At 36.6% G+C, this 19,925-nt stretch overlaps 3 protein-coding genes across 5 annotated transcripts; all 3 read right to left on the reverse strand.

The window, feature by feature from the left end:
* Positions 1 to 224: 224 nt before the first annotated feature.
* LOC124636169 lies at positions 225 to 10,690 on the reverse strand. 2 transcript variants are annotated; one of them, XR_006985104.1, is made up of 3 exons: positions 10,532 to 10,690; positions 10,001 to 10,105; positions 9,668 to 9,711 (listed from the first exon to the last, which is right to left on the reverse strand). XR_006985104.1 is itself a non-coding variant. In XM_047172110.1 (2 exons), the coding sequence occupies exons 1-2, from the start codon at positions 10,115 to 10,117 to the stop codon at positions 346 to 348; spliced, it is 201 nt and encodes a 66-aa protein (XP_047028066.1). In that variant the 5' UTR covers positions 10,118 to 10,509; the 3' UTR covers positions 225 to 345. The 2 variants fall into 2 exon arrangements, 1 of the variants encoding a protein (XP_047028066.1); XM_047172110.1 differs by lacking the exons at positions 9,668 to 9,711; positions 10,532 to 10,690 and adding an exon at positions 225 to 429 and having other exon boundaries at positions 10,001 to 10,509.
* A 1,721-nt stretch (positions 10,691 to 12,411) lies between these two features.
* Positions 12,412 to 15,899, reverse strand: LOC124636167. 2 transcript variants are annotated; one of them, XM_047172107.1, is made up of 5 exons: positions 15,774 to 15,899; positions 14,804 to 14,984; positions 14,051 to 14,195; positions 13,693 to 13,804; positions 12,412 to 13,550 (listed from the first exon to the last, which is right to left on the reverse strand). In XM_047172107.1, exons 2-5 carry the CDS (start codon positions 14,965 to 14,967, stop codon positions 13,366 to 13,368), a joined length of 606 nt encoding a protein of 201 aa, XP_047028063.1. In that variant the 5' UTR covers positions 14,968 to 14,984; positions 15,774 to 15,899; the 3' UTR covers positions 12,412 to 13,365. The 2 variants fall into 2 exon arrangements, with proteins under 2 accessions (XP_047028063.1, XP_047028064.1); XM_047172108.1 differs by lacking the exon at positions 15,774 to 15,899 and adding an exon at positions 15,255 to 15,610.
* LOC124636166 (mitochondrial ribonuclease P catalytic subunit) lies at positions 15,762 to 19,349 on the reverse strand. The gene is made up of 5 exons (XM_047172106.1): positions 19,150 to 19,349; positions 18,068 to 18,872; positions 17,605 to 17,991; positions 17,302 to 17,494; positions 15,762 to 15,918 (listed from the first exon to the last, which is right to left on the reverse strand). Exons 1-5 carry the CDS (start codon positions 19,190 to 19,192, stop codon positions 15,778 to 15,780), a joined length of 1,569 nt encoding a protein of 522 aa, XP_047028062.1. The 5' UTR covers positions 19,193 to 19,349; the 3' UTR covers positions 15,762 to 15,777.
* Positions 19,350 to 19,925: the final 576 nt, after the last annotated feature.

The raw sequence follows: 19,925 nt of genomic DNA on the forward strand, positions 1-19,925 counted from the left end.
AATTACATGCAATTACAGGCTGGGGTACGCTTTTTCAGTCTTTATTTAATGCTTTTTTTACTGAAACCCAGATTTAAATCTCTATAAATAAACTATTATCAAATCTGAGTTTACCTAATTCAAACGACTTTTCCTACAAAACAATTGAGTGTAATAGATTAGGTAATCTTAAAGATCAAATAAAAGTAAATGCCAATTTATCAAGGAAAACAAAAACACCAAAATTCACGTACAAATGTTATCCATTTATTTGTTACAGACAATTAAATTATTATTTACATATACGAGAAGACGGAATAACTGCCAATGAACAAAGTGCAAGTTGAATCAGCTGTTTAGAGATGCTTAGATGAAGGCAGGGCCAACGTAACCTGGCGCGATCCAGCGAGCGCCGATACCGTTAACTACGGTAGGGCCAGCTACCAAAGTCTGTGGGAGAACAAATAAAGTATTAGTCACTGGAAATAAGAATCCAAGCAAAGTAATTACATAAATGTCAAGAGGTAGTAAATAAGAACAAAAACTCGACAGCTTTTTTGTTACTGTAAAGCAATTCGCTCAGCATTTGGGTAAAATGATAAGCATCAGCTAATAATGTACAACATTTGCATATGCAACTTTTTGCATGCTTGTGACCACTAGGAAAACCTACTAGGAAGTTTAAACTAAATTAATATTAATATAACATTAACAGTGAAAGCATGTTAAAAGATTGTTGATGACGTCTATGATTTAATTATGAAAACTAAAGATACGTAAATTAATTTCTACTCGTAAAGCTATGAAAGCCAAAATAATAGGTACTGAAAATACGTCAAAAGAAAACTATTATGATGTTATAGAAACAGAAAAACTTGGCTATATTTATTTTCTAAGTCGCCTAAAGCTTAGATGCAAATGTTTTGCAAATTATACAGGTTATCTCGAAGACAAACCAAGCAAATTGCTCCAAATTCTTAGACTTTCGATTCAGTAACTCTTTCTCATCTTTAGATTCGGTAAAACATTCAATGAATGTTCGGATGAAGCTCGTTTATGATTTCGAGAAGAGAAATATAGCTAAACTAGTCAGAAGTGACTTACCCCAGTGGCAGGGGCAATGGCGGCGGTGTAGGGGAGTGTGGCGATGAGCTGGGGTGCAGCAGCGGCCAGAGCCACGCACACCACGAGGAAAACCAGCTGTGAAGAATGTAATTTTTTTTATAAATGCATGATTAATATTCCAGGCTTTATAGAAAGGGATGGTAACATTTTTTTTTGGTCATAAAAGTCAAACTTCTAAGTTAAGGATCGATATGAGACAATTAGGGGCAAAATGCTTTCGCCTTGTCAACACTCTCAGAACTCAAAAATCCGCACGGTAATTTCTTTAAACTTTTATCCATTCGCAGTTACTTTTTTTAACAACGAAAATCCGCAGATTATGATACTCACAAAGTATTTCATTTTGATGGCAGTGTATGTAGATCTCACGAGAACTGCTGTCGAGCCTTCTCAGTGCAACTATACCGTCTCACGGAAGGCAGACGCATATATAGGGCTCTCGAAGGCCATCAAGCAAAGCCCTACGCAGGCTAGACCCTCCTAAGGTCAGAACAGCCTATCTGAATATCTAATGAAAATACCAGTTGTCAGGAAAAAAAAAATGCGCAGAATATAATTTATGCGCTCCAGTTATAAGTGCGCATAATAATTTATTAGGATTGTTTTGTCATCAAGCTGTGTAGGTAAACGTGGTTGTAGCTTCAGTTAGACGTCATTTTATTTTTGAAGATACTTCAGTTCGGTCTATTACTGGATAAAAGCCTTATATCTTTTAATTAAAATAATATGAAAGTCCGCAGGAGTCACTCTGGCACCACTCTAAATTTTTATTATCAACCTAGCACGATGTTAGCGAATTAATTTGTGCATTTTGGCCTTTCAACATAAAGAGCGTTATCTGTTTATGCATTATACCAAGCAGATTTTTTTGTCTGTTGTATAAAGTTGCTTATCGTGGTGTGATTTTGGAGAGATCCATAACTGGGACAGTTGCAATGAGAGAGATGAAAAGGAGAAAAAAAAACTTCCAATATATTTGTTTAATCTTTCAAGAAAAAATAACATAAATGTCTCTAATTTCGAAAATGTCACTATTCTATCAGGCGCTTCCATTTTTAACATTGACATATATTCTAGCGATAGACAAGAACATCCATACAAATAATTTACCCGCTTATGTCGTCTGTTGACATAGATATAATATTACTAAACAAGATTGCGCACGCTCAAAATATATATTTACGAAAATGAACTCTATTCTAACGCAATAAGGTACTAAATTGGTTGCATAATACACAGAGGCAAATCCGAGCCGAGAGGGATAGTTCGAACGGAGGCTGTTTGTCTCTTTCTAACACATTGCCAGCATAAAAAAATGTTGTGATCAAAAGTTTTGTCTTCCCAAAAACAATTGAATCACTTATATTTTTATCTTATTTTAACAATTGTAAGTCAAAAATTAATAACAATCGCATTAATTTATTCGTATTTATTATTAAAACATAAACAACATAAATTTTTATTTTGCTTTTTTTTATTTTCTAGCGGTAACCCTGAACATTCTTGGCGCGTAATCAGCATTTAAAATTTTGTTTATATTTTTTTGTATTAAATCAATTTAAACTATTAAAATGGTGAAAACGTGTTGCGTTTCTACTTGCAAAAGTGAATCCTATGGTGGTTGCAATATATCGTTCCACAGGTTAGCTAATAATAACATTTTCGTAAACCAAACAACTAGGGTGCCCATGAATTCTTGTAACGAGTCAAAATATGGGTGATGGATTTTAAAACTGTTGTACTATTGTTATAGCTTCCCAAAAAATGAAGAAAGGCGACATAAATGGCTCAGCAGTCTATATATGAAGTAGAAATACAGAAAAAAACAGTCTTCACTTCGAATCTTCCTGCTTTTATACTGCTAATTTCCGCTAATTATTAAAAGCCTTTATTAGTATCTTAAGGTCACAAACTGCGTAAGTTAAAACTTCAATACTAATCTGTGTTTAATAATCTTAGCAAATTCGGATTTGTCTCACATAGCTTAATCTCATAGTCACCCTATTAGAAAGGGACAGACAGCCTCCGTACTAACTGTTTCACTCGGCTCGTTTTTTGGGTTTATATGCGCAGTCCTGTTTACTAATATTATGTCTATGTCTGTTGACATCTCGATGACGTATTGTGACATGTAGTCATCCTCATTGATGTTAATTGCAGAAGTGTCGCTCGTATTTTGCCTACATTTTTCATTACTCAAAAAGTTTATATCTAAGTGAATTCAAAATCATGTAATATATCAAAAAGTTTATTTATATCTAATTGAATGCAAAATCATGTAATATATTAAAACCAGGAACTTATTTTTAGGGTTTTTAATATTAATTACGATGTTTTTTTTTCTTAAGAGGGCTATCACAAAGGACAATGCTAATCTTTGTATGGAAGTTGGGCTCAAGTGTTGCCCACAGTAACTGCATAGTGTATTATGTTCCATAGGCTTATATTAGGTCCCAGACCAAAGCATTTCGAAATCTATCCCGGGAGTCCTGAGAAAAACTGGTTTGACTCTTATTCAATATTACATAAAAATAAGCTTACGAACTCTTAACTATTCCATTTTTATTACCTTAATTGAAATGAATTATATTCATTGACAAATACGAGGTATTGTACACGACTACTTTTTGTTAACCGACTTCCAAAAATGGAGGAGGTTCTTAATTCATTTGTATTCTTTTTACGTTTGTACGTGCATAACTCCGTCGTTTACCAATCGATTTCAACAATTATTTTATTGTTTGTAAGGGCTTACTTCCTCAATGGTTCATTTGTCATCCGGCCCAGGGTCTGGTGATGGAACCTCTAAAAAAATCGGGAGCGACTCTCGAAAAATTGTAGACACATATCGAGTAAAACCTTGTCATTCGGGTATATGTGTCAGACACCACAAAACTGTAAAGGTTAAGATCTGACCTGACAATGGAGACGACAGAGAGACGAGGGAACTCCTCAACGGTATCTACTAACTACCTCATGTTCGAGCTTATTTTATTCCTCTTGATAAGATTTTTCTAGAAGATAGCTTATTGCGCAGGCACCTTGTAGATTTAAACCGTAAATTCAAAAATATTGCGGTAATTGCCTTTTTTTTCAGAAAATCATTGTCAGTTCTTATTAGAATCCAACGCTTTTAGAATTTATTTGAAAATCACAGTAAAAAAAACCCATTCCAACATTTTCCAGCACTGGATCCTGACAGCGAGATCCTAAGACTTATTTGGCAGAAAAGTCTTATCAGATTAATCTCTCGGGACCCCTGGGACCGATTTCAAAAATATTTTGATTTCATGTTTAGAGTGAAGTAAAGAATCTATTTCAATCACTCCCACTACTGGGCAAATGGCACAGGCTTTGTGAAGCGATTGTTCATGTGGAATATAAGAACCGGTTTTTCACCCGGACCCCAGGGACCGATTTCAAAAATATTTTAATTTCTTGTTAAAAGTGAAGTAAAGAATTTACTTTAACCACTCCCACTACTGGGCAAATGCCAAAGACTTTGTTAAGTGACTATCTAAGGAGAACATTTGAACCGGTTTTTCTCGGGACCCCTGGGACCGATTATAAAAATATTTTAATTTCATGTTAAGAGTGAAGTAAGGAACCTATTTCAATCACTCCCACTACTGGGCAAATGCCAAAGACTTTGTTAAGTGACTATCTAAGGAGAACATTTGAACCGGTTTTTCTCGGGACCCCTGGGACCGATTATAAAAATATTTTAATTTCATGTTAAGAGTGAAGTAAGGAACCTATTTCAATCACTCCCACTACTGGGCAAATGCCAAAGACTTTGTTAAGTGACTATCTAAGGAGAACATTTGAACCGGTTTTTCTCAGGACCCCTGGGACCGATTTTAAAAATATTTTAATTTCATGTTAAGAGTGAAGTAAGGAACCTATTTCAATCACTCCCACTACTGGGCAAATGACATAGGCGTTGTAAAGCGACAGTTCATGTGGAATATTAGAACCGGTTTTTCTCCGGACCCCAGGGACCGATTTCAAAAATATTTGGATTTCATGTTAAGAGTGTAGTAAAGAACCTATTTTGACCACTCCCACTACTGGGCAAATGCCAAAGACTTTGTTAAGTGAATATCTAAGGAGAACATTTGAACCGGTTTTTCTCGGGACCCCTGGGACCGATTTCAAAAATATTTTAATTTCGTGTTAAGAGTGAAGTAAAGAACCAATTCCAAACACTCCTACTACTGGGCAAATGGCTCAGGCCTTGTCAAGTGACTCTTCATGGAGAATATTTGAACTGGTTTTCCTCGGGACCCCAGGGAGCGATTTCAAAAATATTTGCATTACGTGTTCAGAGTGCACTAAGGAACCCTCTGGAACTACTCCCACTGCTGGGCAAACTATGAGCCCAGACCCTGGCATTGTCCTTTTCGCGAATTTAATTATTTTTTCTTGAAAGTAAGAACATACCATGACAAAGTGAAGTCTGTTTTCATTGATATTTTACCTACTGCCAGTTTTATGGCACATCTGTTTCTGCACGATTTTCTTAATCCATAATTTAAGATGGCGGGCGGGAACAAATTAATGCATATTTGTAAAATTGAATTATAAATGAAAAGTATGATATACAAGCGTTGTAATAGCATGAACAGCGTGTAATTTTACTAACTTGACTCTCGAATTAGTTTATATGTGTAAGTTTATACCTTGATATGTATTTTCTATTTTATAATTGTCGTTTCATAGACATCCATCTGACGCAGGTGTCAAAATCGCTCTGATTTGCCATTTTGGGCACTGCATAGTCTGCACTGCAGTTCAGTGTGGTAAGCTTTTTGTTCGAAACGTTCTATCTAGTACGTAGTACATATGTCGTAGCCATATCGTAGAATTGACCACTTCATGAAAAGCTTGAGCATTTCATGAAATGGTTGCGTTTCATGAAATGTTCATGTTATAGTTCGGCCATTCAGAGAATGCGTTCCTGACACGTCGCGATTGAACTGACGACGTAACTACATTCATTGATTATTGATATAATAATGTTGTTTTAATGCTCCTCAATTGTTAAAACGGTAAACAACCAGCAAAAATATTTTTATCGTAACTGCAACGCCATTGCAAAGTTACGTCGTCAGTTCAATCGCGACGTGTCAGGAACGCATTCTCTGAATGGCCGAACTATAATTTGACCAGATCGTTAAATCGTCAACATTTCTCGATTTTGTCATCCACGTCTGGCCGTATGGTATAATAGGGTATCCATAAAATATTTAATATAAATCCACAATATTTTGGGTCGACCCATTGGAGTTTAATTTCATAAAATCTGGTAGTTGTGAAATTTTTCACAGCTCAAAATTGTCAGGAGGCAAAAACACTTAGGTTTTTTTCATAACTTCGATTGCAAATATAAAGAGTAAGAACTTGTTCATTGTCCTTTAAGTCCGACATACATAATAATTTAAATAAAATAGGAACTTTAGTAACATTTTAGGAATCTTAAAATAGAACACACTTAATCTAAAATGACGTAACCTGTAGGTTCACTGCCTCGTTGGTCTAGCTTGCGACACAAGCGCAGCTGTCGAGCACGAGGTCTTGATTCCCGGGTCGAGCCGAAATCGCTTTGTGGGTTTTAGAGACTTTCACGAAACAGCCCGCAGCTTGGAAGTTGGTATTTGTGCATCAGAGAGCACGTAAATGTCGGTCCTGCGCCTGATCTCTCTCCGATCGTGTTGGATTGCCGTCCCATCGGGCTATGGAAGTGAAGGAATAGTGAGTGCAGCTGTGTCTGTGTGTCACCTCGCAAATTCTTGTGCACTATAATATGTCTCGCGCAGTTGGCTAATCTCCTTACATGAGAACAGCCGCCGTAGCCGATAATTGGCTAAGAGGACATTATTGTTGCATACTATGTTGCAGACTATAGGGGTAGACGAGTTTCCCCACCTTACCTAGGTCTGCGCTCAGCTGGCTCGTTTGGGATGCGTTCTGAGAGCGGTGGGTTCTTGTATCTGGTGGATGTTACACTCGCTACTACTCGCAAGAAGTTATAAGGGTTACATCGCTGGTAAATAATTCCATGGGGTTTGGAGTAAGCAAATTAAACAGCAAAGTATGTTCCTGTCATATATATTATTATTAATAACACAATAATAGTCAATAAATAGTTCAATGGGTTTCTTTGGGATATTAACCTATTTTTAATGTATTGAATCATTTTTAGTCGTCCACCTTATCCAACAGTTTTATGAAGTTCCTTTAATATTTTAAAATACTTCTCCATCGGAATTATACGCATAGTAGGATAGTCGACGCATTTTTTCTTAAATATAAGATATTCCTCATCTGCAGTTTCCATAACGTTATATTTTGACAGCCAGTAATAGTCCATGGACGTCTTTGGCGTGGTCACCCTACTGTTCTTGATTTGTTTTATAACCTTATAATTAAAAACGTTGTTATAATTCACCAACGTAGAATTATTTTATATTATTATTATTTTCGTCGTATACACTCTTTTGTCACTTTTTCCTCAAACGAATTATTCAATTTTTCGCTGCAAGAATTTTCAATGCAGTCAACGGCCGCCATCTTCAAACGTAAATAAAGCGCTGGCAGCGCCCCTAGGGGCAATTTACATAACTATTTTACGATGTGATCAATTAATTTTGATCATTTCATGAAGAAGCCGAGCTTTTAGTTGCACATATCGAGAAACGATTTCTCATCATTGATTTGCCCAAGTCACATCATGATGTGGCCAATAAACAGTGAAACATTTCATGAAACGGGACCATTTCATGAAATGGTCGAGTCATTTCATGAAGTGGTCAAGTCAACGATAAGGCCACCACACATATATATCGATGATGTTTAAGTTAAACGAACTTAGCGTATATGCTATTTAACCTCTTTTTACAGCTTATTTTAGCAACTACGTAGTGCGCGTTGATACTACAATAAAATATTATATAATTATATTCCTATTGCTAATATTGTTTTTCAATTGTACATAGGTTTTAAAATATAGTGCAATAATTGCTTGACAAAGAACTCAAAGAGGTATAAAGCTTAGCTATCTAAAGGATTTATTAGTGCAGATAAGGTGTTCTGCATGTTATGAATTGGTCTTCCTTTTTATACACTTATAGCGCTGTAGACATTTGTTTTGAGTTTTCCGCTGATAACAATTGATGGGTCACTGTCACATCGTGTGTAAAGGCGAACATTCGTACCTTCCGGCCCTTTGTGAGAAAAATTCTTTGCCCAAACATTATTATCCAATGTTATGAAACAGCTTAGGACGACTTTCAATACATAACTATTTATGGTTCTTGGTTAACAATGCAGGCTTTCCTGATAATTTAGTCATTCACAATATTTGCATACTTACATTCGCGATGATTTATAGACATAGTCCACTGCTTCTTAGAAGTTACGAGGCTCATTTACATTTCTGACTTCAAACCTAGTTATCAATCATACATATTTAGATTACTCATTACTAATATTACTAGTTATAACATTCTATTTACATTTCGTGTGGGCTGGTTCTGGTTGTTCTTCTTTTGTTTTTCTTTCCATGGTAGGATTACATCACATGTTGTCACAGCCATAATTTACTTGTTATATCACATCTAATTCTTCTTCTTATGTTTTCTCCTATAAACTGCCTTGGATACTCTCTTATGTACACCTCTTATAGGCTCTCTTGTACATTCTCCCTATGCCTACACTCCCTTATGTACCTAATACTCCTATAGGTAAAATGTGTAACGTGAAAAGCGGAAAACAACAAACACCCTAAACGTATTAAAAAAATAAATTGTTTTAGGAACAGTTTAAATTCGGTTTCAAGAATTTATTTACCATTTTACTGATTATTTCTTGCGTCTGTGACGACGAGCCAAGCAAGGCAACACTTTTTGATAAGTTCGGTCGTTGGCGCACGTGATGACTTGACCGATTAATAAAGACAGGGCAATATTTCTGATGATTTTTTTTTTAATAATGAATCCTATGTCAGAAAGTGGTTTATCTGATTTTTTCATCAATTTACATACATGCAGGCTTTGCGCATTTAACGATAGGTACCTACACGCTGTACCTATAGCTATGTCGCTTATGTACTCCCCTATGTACTGACTCATCTACCTAAATGTATATGGGCTCTACAATCATATCGGGTAGTGTTTTTTGGGTGCTGGAGCCCCTGAAATGTCAAGTCTGGCTCACAAGTATCTACTTAGTTACGGCTCTTGACATGCAGATTGCTTTTCTGAATGTTGAGGGTCTGCTTATGTATGTTAGATTTATAATGACGAGTTAGCGATAAATACTCTTGTGTTATTGTCATGTTTTTATTGTGGAGCAAATTTGAAAGGAACTTAGGTTTTGGTGCTTTTGGTACACATAAAACAACAAAGTTATAGACGATACCTTCAATTTAATTATATACTTAGTTACAGATCAATATGTACAATATACGAGTATGCTCTGAGTTGGACCATTGGACATAATGCAAGGATGTTGTTTGAGGAGCAGGCACAATATAGCTTAGATGACGTAGCCAGGAGCGATGATGCGAGCGCCATGGTTCACCACTGTGGGACCAGCTACCAGGGTCTGTGGACAAAGGTGATTAGTTAAGTCAAAAGTGAAAAGGTTGGAGTAAATTTAAAATTAGGTAAGACTGACTATGCTTGGGGCTTTCGATGGTTATGGTCAAAACACTGGTATATGAACTGATGTGTGTGTCAATATTTCTAGACTCCTTTTCTTCGTCGTCAAGAATGTCATAAAAGCATCTTGATGCTTAGGACCGTTTTATTAGTTTTTTAATGACATTAAAGTTTTTGCATTGAACATTCATTCCACTTAGAATGTTAGATAGATATTTGATTATAATACGTACCCTAGTAGCGGGCACGACGCCAGCATATCCTGGCCAGCCTGGCCAAGCAGCGATGAGCTGGGGAGAAGCAGCGGCCAGAGCCACGCAGACGATCAGGAAAACCAGCTGGAAATACATAAACAAACGAATGCAGACAAACAATAACACAAAAGAAAACAAGATCTTTAAATGCCCTAATATCTGATTAGGACCTAATTTTCGTGACAGTTCCCCACGGAGCGTCTCGAGGAAACTTCTTCCAGCACCGTTAAGAAAAGTATATCCTTTCTCAGGCTGTAGAATACCCGAGCACTCAATTTCATTCGAATCGGTTCAGAAGTTTTGGTGCGAAAGTGCGACAGATAGAGAATTACCTACTTTCACATTTATAATACTCTTGAAGTCCTGAGGATTCCTTTTTAGATGCCCAGATGTTTTAACTAGCTAGGGGCTGCTTGAAAGCTTTGGATCGTGTCACTCCTAAGCTTTGTTCGAGTAATTACGACAGGCACATTTTTTTGGTAGGTACAAAATATTCAAGATAATACTTACGAAGTACTTCATATTGATTGATTGTGGAGAACTGCTGCTGAGCCTTCTCAATGCAAACTATATCGTCCTGAGGAAGGCAGAGGCATTATATAGGGCCCTTGAAGGTCACCAAGCAATGCAGCTTTGTGCTAAGCTTTGTAAACCGATAAAAGTGCCTACTGCATATTAATACAAGAACGGTATTTGTCAACTTTTCTACACCTAGTTGACATTGATAACAGAGTTTTAGCTACGTGGAAATACTAATATTTTAATAGGAGCCGGCTGGCAGACTAACAGTGAGTTGAACGTTGTACTGTTGCACTATTTAACTGTGACGATAACCGAACCATTTTCAGTGCGCAAAGGAGATGGCCAAAAAAAAAACCCAGAATCGACAGAAACTTCGTATATATGGTTGGATTCAGTATAATTTGTAGATTACAAAAAGTATTTCATATCATCTAAAAACCATGGGGTTCTCTTTTTACAAGGTTTTTTCGATTGAGATTTTAGTACATAAAAAAGCTTAACTTTTCTGTTTACTGTTCATAAGAAGTTGTGCATAGGGTAAAAACTTTACACTCAGGTGTATGTCTGTTAGCACTATACACGAGTGAAGGTTTAGAGCTGACCTGATCATGGAGAAGAGAGAAGGTCAAAGGAACTCGGCAATGGTAAATATTAACTACCTCGTGTTTGGGCTCATATTATTCGCATTGACAAGAACTTTTCAGTTATGCGAATAGTGACTAAAAATCTAAAAATAATTAAAAAAATTTTTTTTTTTTTACTTTTAAGTTTTCTTTTTTATCAACCTTTGCCAGTTCAGAAGTTTACACATAACAGGGAAACCTCTTCAAGTAGGTAAGGTCGGTACTCAATCGTATCTGGAGTGGTTCATGTGAATAGTGCAATGGGTGGGGGTCAAACTCAAGACCTTTACATTACTAGGCAAACTCTGTAACTATGGGGATATTACTATTCGCATGTATAATGTTAGTATACCTTGTTTTTGATGGTCCTTTATGTAAATAATCTTTAAAATCAACAGAAATTCAACATAACCTATTTTTGTGAAAATATGATATAGCTCCTATACCCCATGGATTTCAGGCTTGACTTTTTGGCACCATCAAAGGTCTATCATAACGAACCCATTGGTACCCATTTCGTTGCTGTCGATTCTGGGTTTTTTTACTATGAAAATTTGGCCATCTCCTTTGTCATGGGCGGCAAATATTTGGCTGGTTATGGTTTGGTTATCGTTTTAGTTAAATGGTGCAACTGGGTCTTTAATTGTGTAAAAAGACTGCAAGGACTAGAAAACCTTTTCTTCAGGATCAAATAATAGGAGTAAAATATATCATATTATATCATATCATTTATTGCATTCCATAATGTACATTTGGTGGAAAATACAAAATAATAGAGGTAGTCACAATTATGGACCCCGATGGGCACAGCGGCACAGCAAAATATGTAGTTAGAAGAGACGAAGGCGTTTAATGTAATATAGTAGTATGTAGTATATTATTTAAGTGTTTCTTTATATTATAGTATTAGGTACGTATATTTTTGTGTAGCATAACTTCGTTTTATAGTTATTTTTCTTTATATGTTGCTTTTATTGAATTTTAGGTTATTTCTTTATCGGTAATATACTCGTTGATTGAATAGTATGCTTTTTTTTATTAAAATTTGTTTTATAATGTTCATGAAGTACCTATATAGTATATATACAGTATCAGGAGTAAATAATTTCGTGGTCTAAGATTGCAACGGAGCTTCTGATTGTTTATTAAAACTGGTACAAATAAAACGACTCAATAAGTTAATTGTAGGATACCTAAGCGAATTGTCACTTTTTTTAGTACCATTAATCCTACTAACATTATAAATATATTCAAATCAAATTCGATTCAATTATCTACTCCATGTTGTCGTTAAATCACATAGAAAATTCATAAGTGTAGGCTACAGAACATAACATATTAACTTCTTTGTTTTCAAGTATGCAAAGCACATAAAAGTGTCAATTAGAAGCAATAATGTCGGTGTAAATACTGGTATATAAGGTTACGTATATAATTATACATAACTGGATCAAAATGTAGGCGGTGCTTTATAATGTAGTCATTCGCTAGTCCACATTATATGCGAAGTATGGAAGCGTTTCAATTAAGAATAGTCTATTGATTTATACGATTGTGACAATACTTTATAAATTATGCATGACATAGTTATCTAGTTTTTCTTTTCTGATGTAGGGACAATGCAACATCATACAGTTTTCAAGGTTTTAACCGTCAACCAGCAGTTTTTAGGTGGTGCCATCAGTCATTGCTGAAAACGTGATTATGATCCTGTCATCCTATCCAGCCTACAGAAAGTTGCAAAAGGGGTTAATTTTTGGGAGAAATTGAAAAACGATTTCATGGTAGAGTAAAACTTTGGTGCCTAAAAACTAAGCAAATTCCTGGTTTCACATGGTCAACTCCTATCGTAGTTTGTATTCTGCATCACTAGTTTTATGTAATCCAAAGATATTATTACATCAGCTCATTTTAAAATCGATTAATGCATTATTTGCAGTAGGTACAATAAAATTCTATTATACCATCATATTTCTATTTTATAATGTAGTAGATATGTCCATAAAATGAATTCAAATGTCTCTTTACTTGGAAAATCTAGCAATCGCTTCTCGAATTTATAATCGCGTTTATTGCTTCTAATTCCACCACAAATTAGCTTAAACATTACAATTTGTATTTGAAATATTTTCAGAAATTCTAAATTCTAAAATGACGTAAATAACAAACTCACCCCGCTGCAATCTGAATCTTATGTCATTAGCATATGAGAGGTTTTTCGGCGTCAAGCCGCATGTGCTCGTCGCCTCCCTTCACGGCTCCAATGGGCTCGCTGGCATCAGCTCGGTAGACCGCGTTCTCGATCCAGACCGCGATTCGGTCCGAAATCGCCACCATGAACCGAGGGAGACGGCCCGGGTTGGTGCGAGTTGGTTTTGGTTCACCTAATTATTAGGCATAAGATTATCTAAGCACTCTACAATAATACAAGTGGTAAAGACACCTGAGATGTAACCTATTGATTCCTATTGATACTTTACATTCTTTGAGGTAAATGTTACTAAAATACATAATGGTTATGCTAACCCAGAATTTCGGCAACTCTCTCCAAAACAACATCGGCGATAGCTCTCAGGCGGTTAGAGACCAACATTTCCTTCTGACCTTTTGCAATGTAATCGCATAAACGATACGCCACCTGGACAAAATAGATATAGATAGATATCATTCTATTAGTTAGGTACTAAACAAAAATTTTGAGCCCTACTTTTCTTCGGCGACCAACGCAAAAAAAAATTACAAAGTACCTAATTACTGCAGATAAAATACAGGAGTAGATATCTAGGAAGTTTTCCAATTTTCCTACGTGCAAACGTTGTAAACTCAAAGAAAACTCCAGTAGCCTACCCATTGGCTACCATCTAAGGAGTCAATCTGGTCAAACCTGCGCGCTAAAGTTCACCAGCCACTTCTGTCTTTGGCGCAACTCCTTGCTTCTGTCAACATGTTCCTTACGGCTGACCATGCCTCCCGGGCCGGACCAACGCCGAGAGGACTCGTTCAGAGCTTGGAAATATTGCTCGGTTTGCCTGCAGATGGTCGCAAATTTTAAAACGATAGAGGCTTTTATCTCCTAGTTTTATAAATCATGTTTTTTAAGGTACCTAAACCTAATTTTAACTTTTATGGAATGGCCTACGTAGGAACATCGATATGTATGGAATGCCGTTTGCAATTGAAGGAACACAAAAACATAGGAGTTAGTAGGTATGTAGCTATCGTATACCTACGTACCTGCTTACATTGCGTTTATGGATATTTGAGTGAAATCTGTGAATGTATGTTTCATCATAAAACCAATTTATGCATGAACGAACATTTACAATTCACGATGTCCTAATCGCATAACGCGTTTTGACAATTGTCAAAAAACCTTTACACAAAATGAAAAGCTTTGTAGTCGCTCCAATTTTATTGTGCCACGAAATTTAATGCAGGCTATTTAGGAAGTCCATCTAGAAAATCTTAATGTGATTGTTGCGCGATCACGACTGACGATGGGGATTTAAAAAAATCATAAAAAGCACCTGAAGTAGGTACTTGTATCTATAAAGTGGCCCATTGAATATTTTTTTATTATTATTAGGCATGTAGACATGAGAAAAGGTAAAATGAAAAATAAAGAAGAAAGACATACTCAGGACTAAGAAAGTAGTCCTCTTCCAAGGCGCTCTTAATTTTATCTCTGCGATCGCGCGGCAGGATAGCACACTTCTCGTCCCAAAGCGACCGCAGTCGCCGAGAGTTGGGCCGAGCCAGCATCTCCACTCTTTCCATGTTTCGACGGAGACGAGCCGACATCTTGCTTCCAGGTCCCTCTGACAAGATTGTAGAAAAGGTACCATAAGTTGGTTAATATTTTCGAGTGTACCTATGTTAAATTGGTAGGTAAGGTATTGAAGAAGTATTTTAGAGATAGGTATGAAACAACGGTCACCAGATGAATAGATGCAGTTTTGCTGGACCCACGGCGAGCCATGTTCCTTTAGCCCCGTATTCGGATATTTTGTCGTATCGTTTCCGGGGCCTAAAACTTTTCTGCTTGCGTGTATCTAACTATTCTTAGCAAGCAGATACAATTTACCCACCTGAATCCATTCTCATGATTTTGACATTTTGATCAGACCCAGAATAAAGGTCGCCTTTCGACCCCTTCACCTTATCCTTGGGTTCAGATTTCCTTGAAGCCGTCGGCATTTTTATTTAAGGAAATATACCACTATTAATTTTAAAAGAGAGTTCTCCAAAATTCCAAAATTTACACGTGTTGTGTCAATTCAGTTGACATGTGAACTAGTTTTTTCTTCGTGTAAGTTTATTTTAAATACAAAAAAATCCAGCCTGTACTTTTCATAGCCTATTTGTTAAAAAGTTTATTGTCTTTCAGGTGGCCACATAGCTGTGCTTGTTGTATGGATCGGAGTTTGTTGCGCCACTTTTTCCCGGCAATAAAATGTAGGAAGTGGTGAAGGGTGGGCGTTTTGGGAGCTGCTTTTTATATTTTTATTGACGTTCAAAAAGTTCAGATTTTCAGTCCAGTTTTATGAAATGATTTTAATTGGATAAACGAGTATCACACAGTAAAAAAAAGCAAATAACATTATTACTTATTTATTTATGCCTTAAACACATCCAACTGTAGAGATCTGGAGTGCCATCATTGAATTGACCAGTGGTTGAAGCCTCCCTTTCAAATGGTAGATGCCAGGTACCATTTTTCTTCTGTGCACAGGGGGTGAATTTTAACGGCTCCTGAAAGCATAATAATAATAACGATTTATTAATTATTGAAATCCTATTCAATAATTTAAGGAGATGTTTATATCTAATAAATGAACGCACATAACAACGTTTTCTATACATATTAACATAATAGAGAGGAGTTTTTTGTTTGCTTCTACCTAAAAAGCTCCAAAACTACGAAACCAATTTGAAAAATTCTTTCATTGTTGTTGTGTTGGAAAACTACATTATTTTATCCCGGTATGGCAGTAATTCCCAAGGGACGCGGGTGAAACCGCGCGAAAACAGCTTCTTCTTCTTAATCGGACACTCTTGGCAGAGTGGTCGTGATCATGGATTGTCTCTGGCGGCTGCCCTTGCGATTTCTCTCCACTTCTCCCTGCTGGTGGCGTTCCGTGCGCACTCCACAATTGAGCTTGATGTTACAGATTTTATGAGGTCTGTCCATCTGGTTGGCGATCGTCCACGAGAACGCTGTCCTTCTATTCTCCCTTGCACAACTAATCGTTCCATTGAGTCTTCATTGCGGATGATATGGCCAAACATTTTAAGTGTTCTTAGTTGCACAATCGAAGAAAGTCTTTGTTTGATGTGAAGCTCTTTTAATATGGATACATTAGTGCGGTGTTCAGTCCAGCTTATTCTCAGTAGCCGCCTCCAGCACCACATCTCCAACGCATCTATTCTGCTGCGATCTTTTTGACGAATAGTCCACGTTTCAGCTCCATATAGAAAGATAGGAAAGACTAAGCACCGCATCAGTCGGACCTTGGTATTTTTAGTTATGCGCCTGTCTCTCCAGATCTTCTTGAGCTTTTCCACAGCTGAACGCGTCACAGCACATCGCCTTCGTATCTCTTCCTCACAACTTCCGGTGTTGTTGATGGTAGAGCCTAAGTAAATGTAGCTCTGGACAACTGCACAGTTACCAATGTTATGGATCTCCGGTCTATTATTGGTCTTGCGATCCACAATCATCATTTTGGTTTTCTCGCGGTTTATAGCCAAGCCATACTCAAGACTGGTACACTCTAGAAGTTGGAGAAGGTTTTCTATATCAGGTAGTGAGGGAGCGAGAAGAGTAGTGTCGTCAGCGTACCTGAGATTTGAAATCATGCGACCCCCCAAAGATATCCCTTTATCCCACTGATCCAGCACTTTGCGCATGATATATTCTGTGTATATATTGAACAACAACGGGGAGAGAATGCATCCCTGCCGAACACCCGCCTGCGTCTTGAAATTGGCTGAGTCAACCCCATCTACCTGGACTGCTGCTGTGCCGTCTTCGTACAATCGTCTGATGAGATACACTAGATGTTGCGGTACACCCAGCAACCCGAAAACAGCTATTATTATATAAAACTTTTTCAATCAAAATAAAGTTATCACCTGTATAGAAACTCCTTTGAAATTTTTAATAAACACCATCCACTGGTGTTGCCACTGCCATCTCTTGAACAGAAGCCTTAAACTGTCATCCTGTAATAGGAACTTGTGCCCTCTAAGTAGATCCTTGGACACTATGTCAGTCTGTGGCCCACTTATTATTGCTGCTGTTATGAAATATGGGTCATCTTGAGATCTGTGAATAGAATATACTTCTACATATTGAATTATCCAGCATGTTTAGAAAACCTATTTCTTGATACCAGGAAAATCAAAATATCAAACAATCATACATTATCAACTTACATATTATCAGTTAAGAAAAAGCTTGTCTTATGCTTGATATCCTGCATTACTCTTTTATTCCACCTTAGCATATGTTGCCTCCCTAAGAGCAGTATCTTTTTCTTCTGTCTCACAAAATGATCAACAACATCAATTAGGAATTTAGCCTTATCTGTTGGATTGCCCGCACCCACAGCATAGGCAATGTTAAGCCCATCTAAAACAATGTCATAAGGAGCAGTTTTGTCTACAAAGTCTAAGAACCTCTTTAGTTCTTCAGGTGATGTTTTTAAAAATAAATCTGAACCTACAATAAGCTTTTCTTTTACATTTTTCTGTAGCAAGTTGAATTCTTCCTCTGATAATGGTAGGCAGTCTAGTGTGTCTTTACAGCATTGACATTGGCCACTAAAACAAAATAATATTTAAGAATATTTACAAAAAAAAATGCCCATTTAATGATGTTGACTGGAAAATAACTTACTCTAATTTCCTTATTTTAGTAAACTTTGCATTCCACTGCATAGAGCTATACAATTCTTTTAATTTGTTAGCAGTATTCATAGGTATAACAGTACAATTTGTAGCTACATGATTAAATAATTCCTCCAAGTGTTTAGCTATTACTTTTTTATCTTTATATTTCCTTAGAATGTAGTCCATCCAAGCTTCATAAGCAGTATCTAGGAGAGGTCTCTTGTGTCTGAGGCTTTCTTCAATAAGTTCTAGAGCCTTTTTCTTTTTGTTTAGTCCAAATAAAGTGGCAATTAAAGTACTGTATGCGGAGTGTGTAGGAGTAGTAGTCAGGTGGATGTCAGCCAACAGTTTCAACGCTTTCTCCCATTCATTTATCACACAGAGTGCATGTAGTAATGTCTCAGAGGAACTGTAGTCGAGAACTTTGTACTTTTCTAGTAGACTCTTATGAGCATCTAAAATAAACTTAGCCTGTTCTTTTGATAATTTTTCAGTTTTCCCAATTTCATAGTACAGATTCAATAAGCCTTTCATGGTGCCTAAAGAAAGTTCTTCATTAGTACTTCTCAAATGGTCAGCAAATGATAAAGCTGCAACATATTGCTTAAGGCTTACCATGAACTTTAACATAATGGCATCAATGTTCTTCTGGGTTGCATTGCCCTCTTTGGATAGTACATCATTCTTGACAACGGTCCAGTCTTGTGCTTTATTTGCTAATGATGTTTTTATATACTCTATTTGCTGGTCAACAAACTTCTCTCTATGAAATGAAGCATTTTGGCTGAAAACCCGTGCTGATACTCTTATAACTGTAAGTTACAAAACAAGATGGTTAAAATTGTTGTTTTTCCACTAATCACTCGCAATTTATTAAAATTTATACCTAACATTAATTTTTCTTTAGAAAGGGATGCAATTTACATGTTAACATATTAAACAAAATCTCTGCAAGTTCTGGACTAATGAGATACAGATATTCTTACATCAATAGAAACCTATACACTAAGCTCTACAAGCTATATGCGATATCTCAAATACTAGTTTAGATTCAAAATAATCCTAAATCGAATCGCAAAGGAAACTTACTTGAGGTACGTGGATATATCAAACGTGCTAAAGAATTAAGCATAGTGGAAATTACTAATGCAATTATATGGAATATTTAGTTTAGTTAATACAGTTTCCCTTCATCCGAATATCTATAACTTTGTTTGAAGTAGAGACTTTTGAGGTTAGATTTCCTACTCAGTATTTACCATTGTATTTACATCTGAAGAAGACAGTGACAACATTGACAGCAAATCTGAAATTTTGTGTCAGAAGAGTGAGAATATCTTGGAAAAAAAGAGCCTGCTTCGCTTAGTCTTTGGTTTGTATAGTCTATTTCACTCCTATGGCATATATGTTCTGTGGTCTATTCCCAGTGATGCCAGATTGGGGGGATTCCCCCCAAATTTGGGGGTATTTTCTGCCCACGGGGGATTTTTTGGGGGGAACAATCCTTTGGGGGGATCAGCGGGGGGATTAAAAATTGGCTTGGAGGGAGTTGGAGGATTTTTCGGAAAAGTTTTATGACTGAACGCGACCAAATTACTTACTACTTCATTTGATTCCACCATAGAACCACACACAAAAATGCAGTTGGTGATAAAACTTACGGACATATAAGCAAATTGACATTAGGAATTTTGTCGTTGCCTTTTTCTAACGCTGTTGTGGAAAGAACTTTCTCGCAAGTTGCGATTGATTGAGGATGTGTTAATTTTAAAGTAACTTCAAAGATGCTCAAGAGATTTAACTCGCAGAAAATGTATGGAACTGCAGCCGACGACGCAAGTGAGGATGCTGATCCAGTAATGGAA

Source organism: Helicoverpa zea, chromosome 14, assembly GCF_022581195.2.
Source record: "Helicoverpa zea isolate HzStark_Cry1AcR chromosome 14, ilHelZeax1.1, whole genome shotgun sequence".
Taxonomy (NCBI): Eukaryota; Metazoa; Arthropoda; class Insecta; order Lepidoptera; family Noctuidae; genus Helicoverpa; species Helicoverpa zea.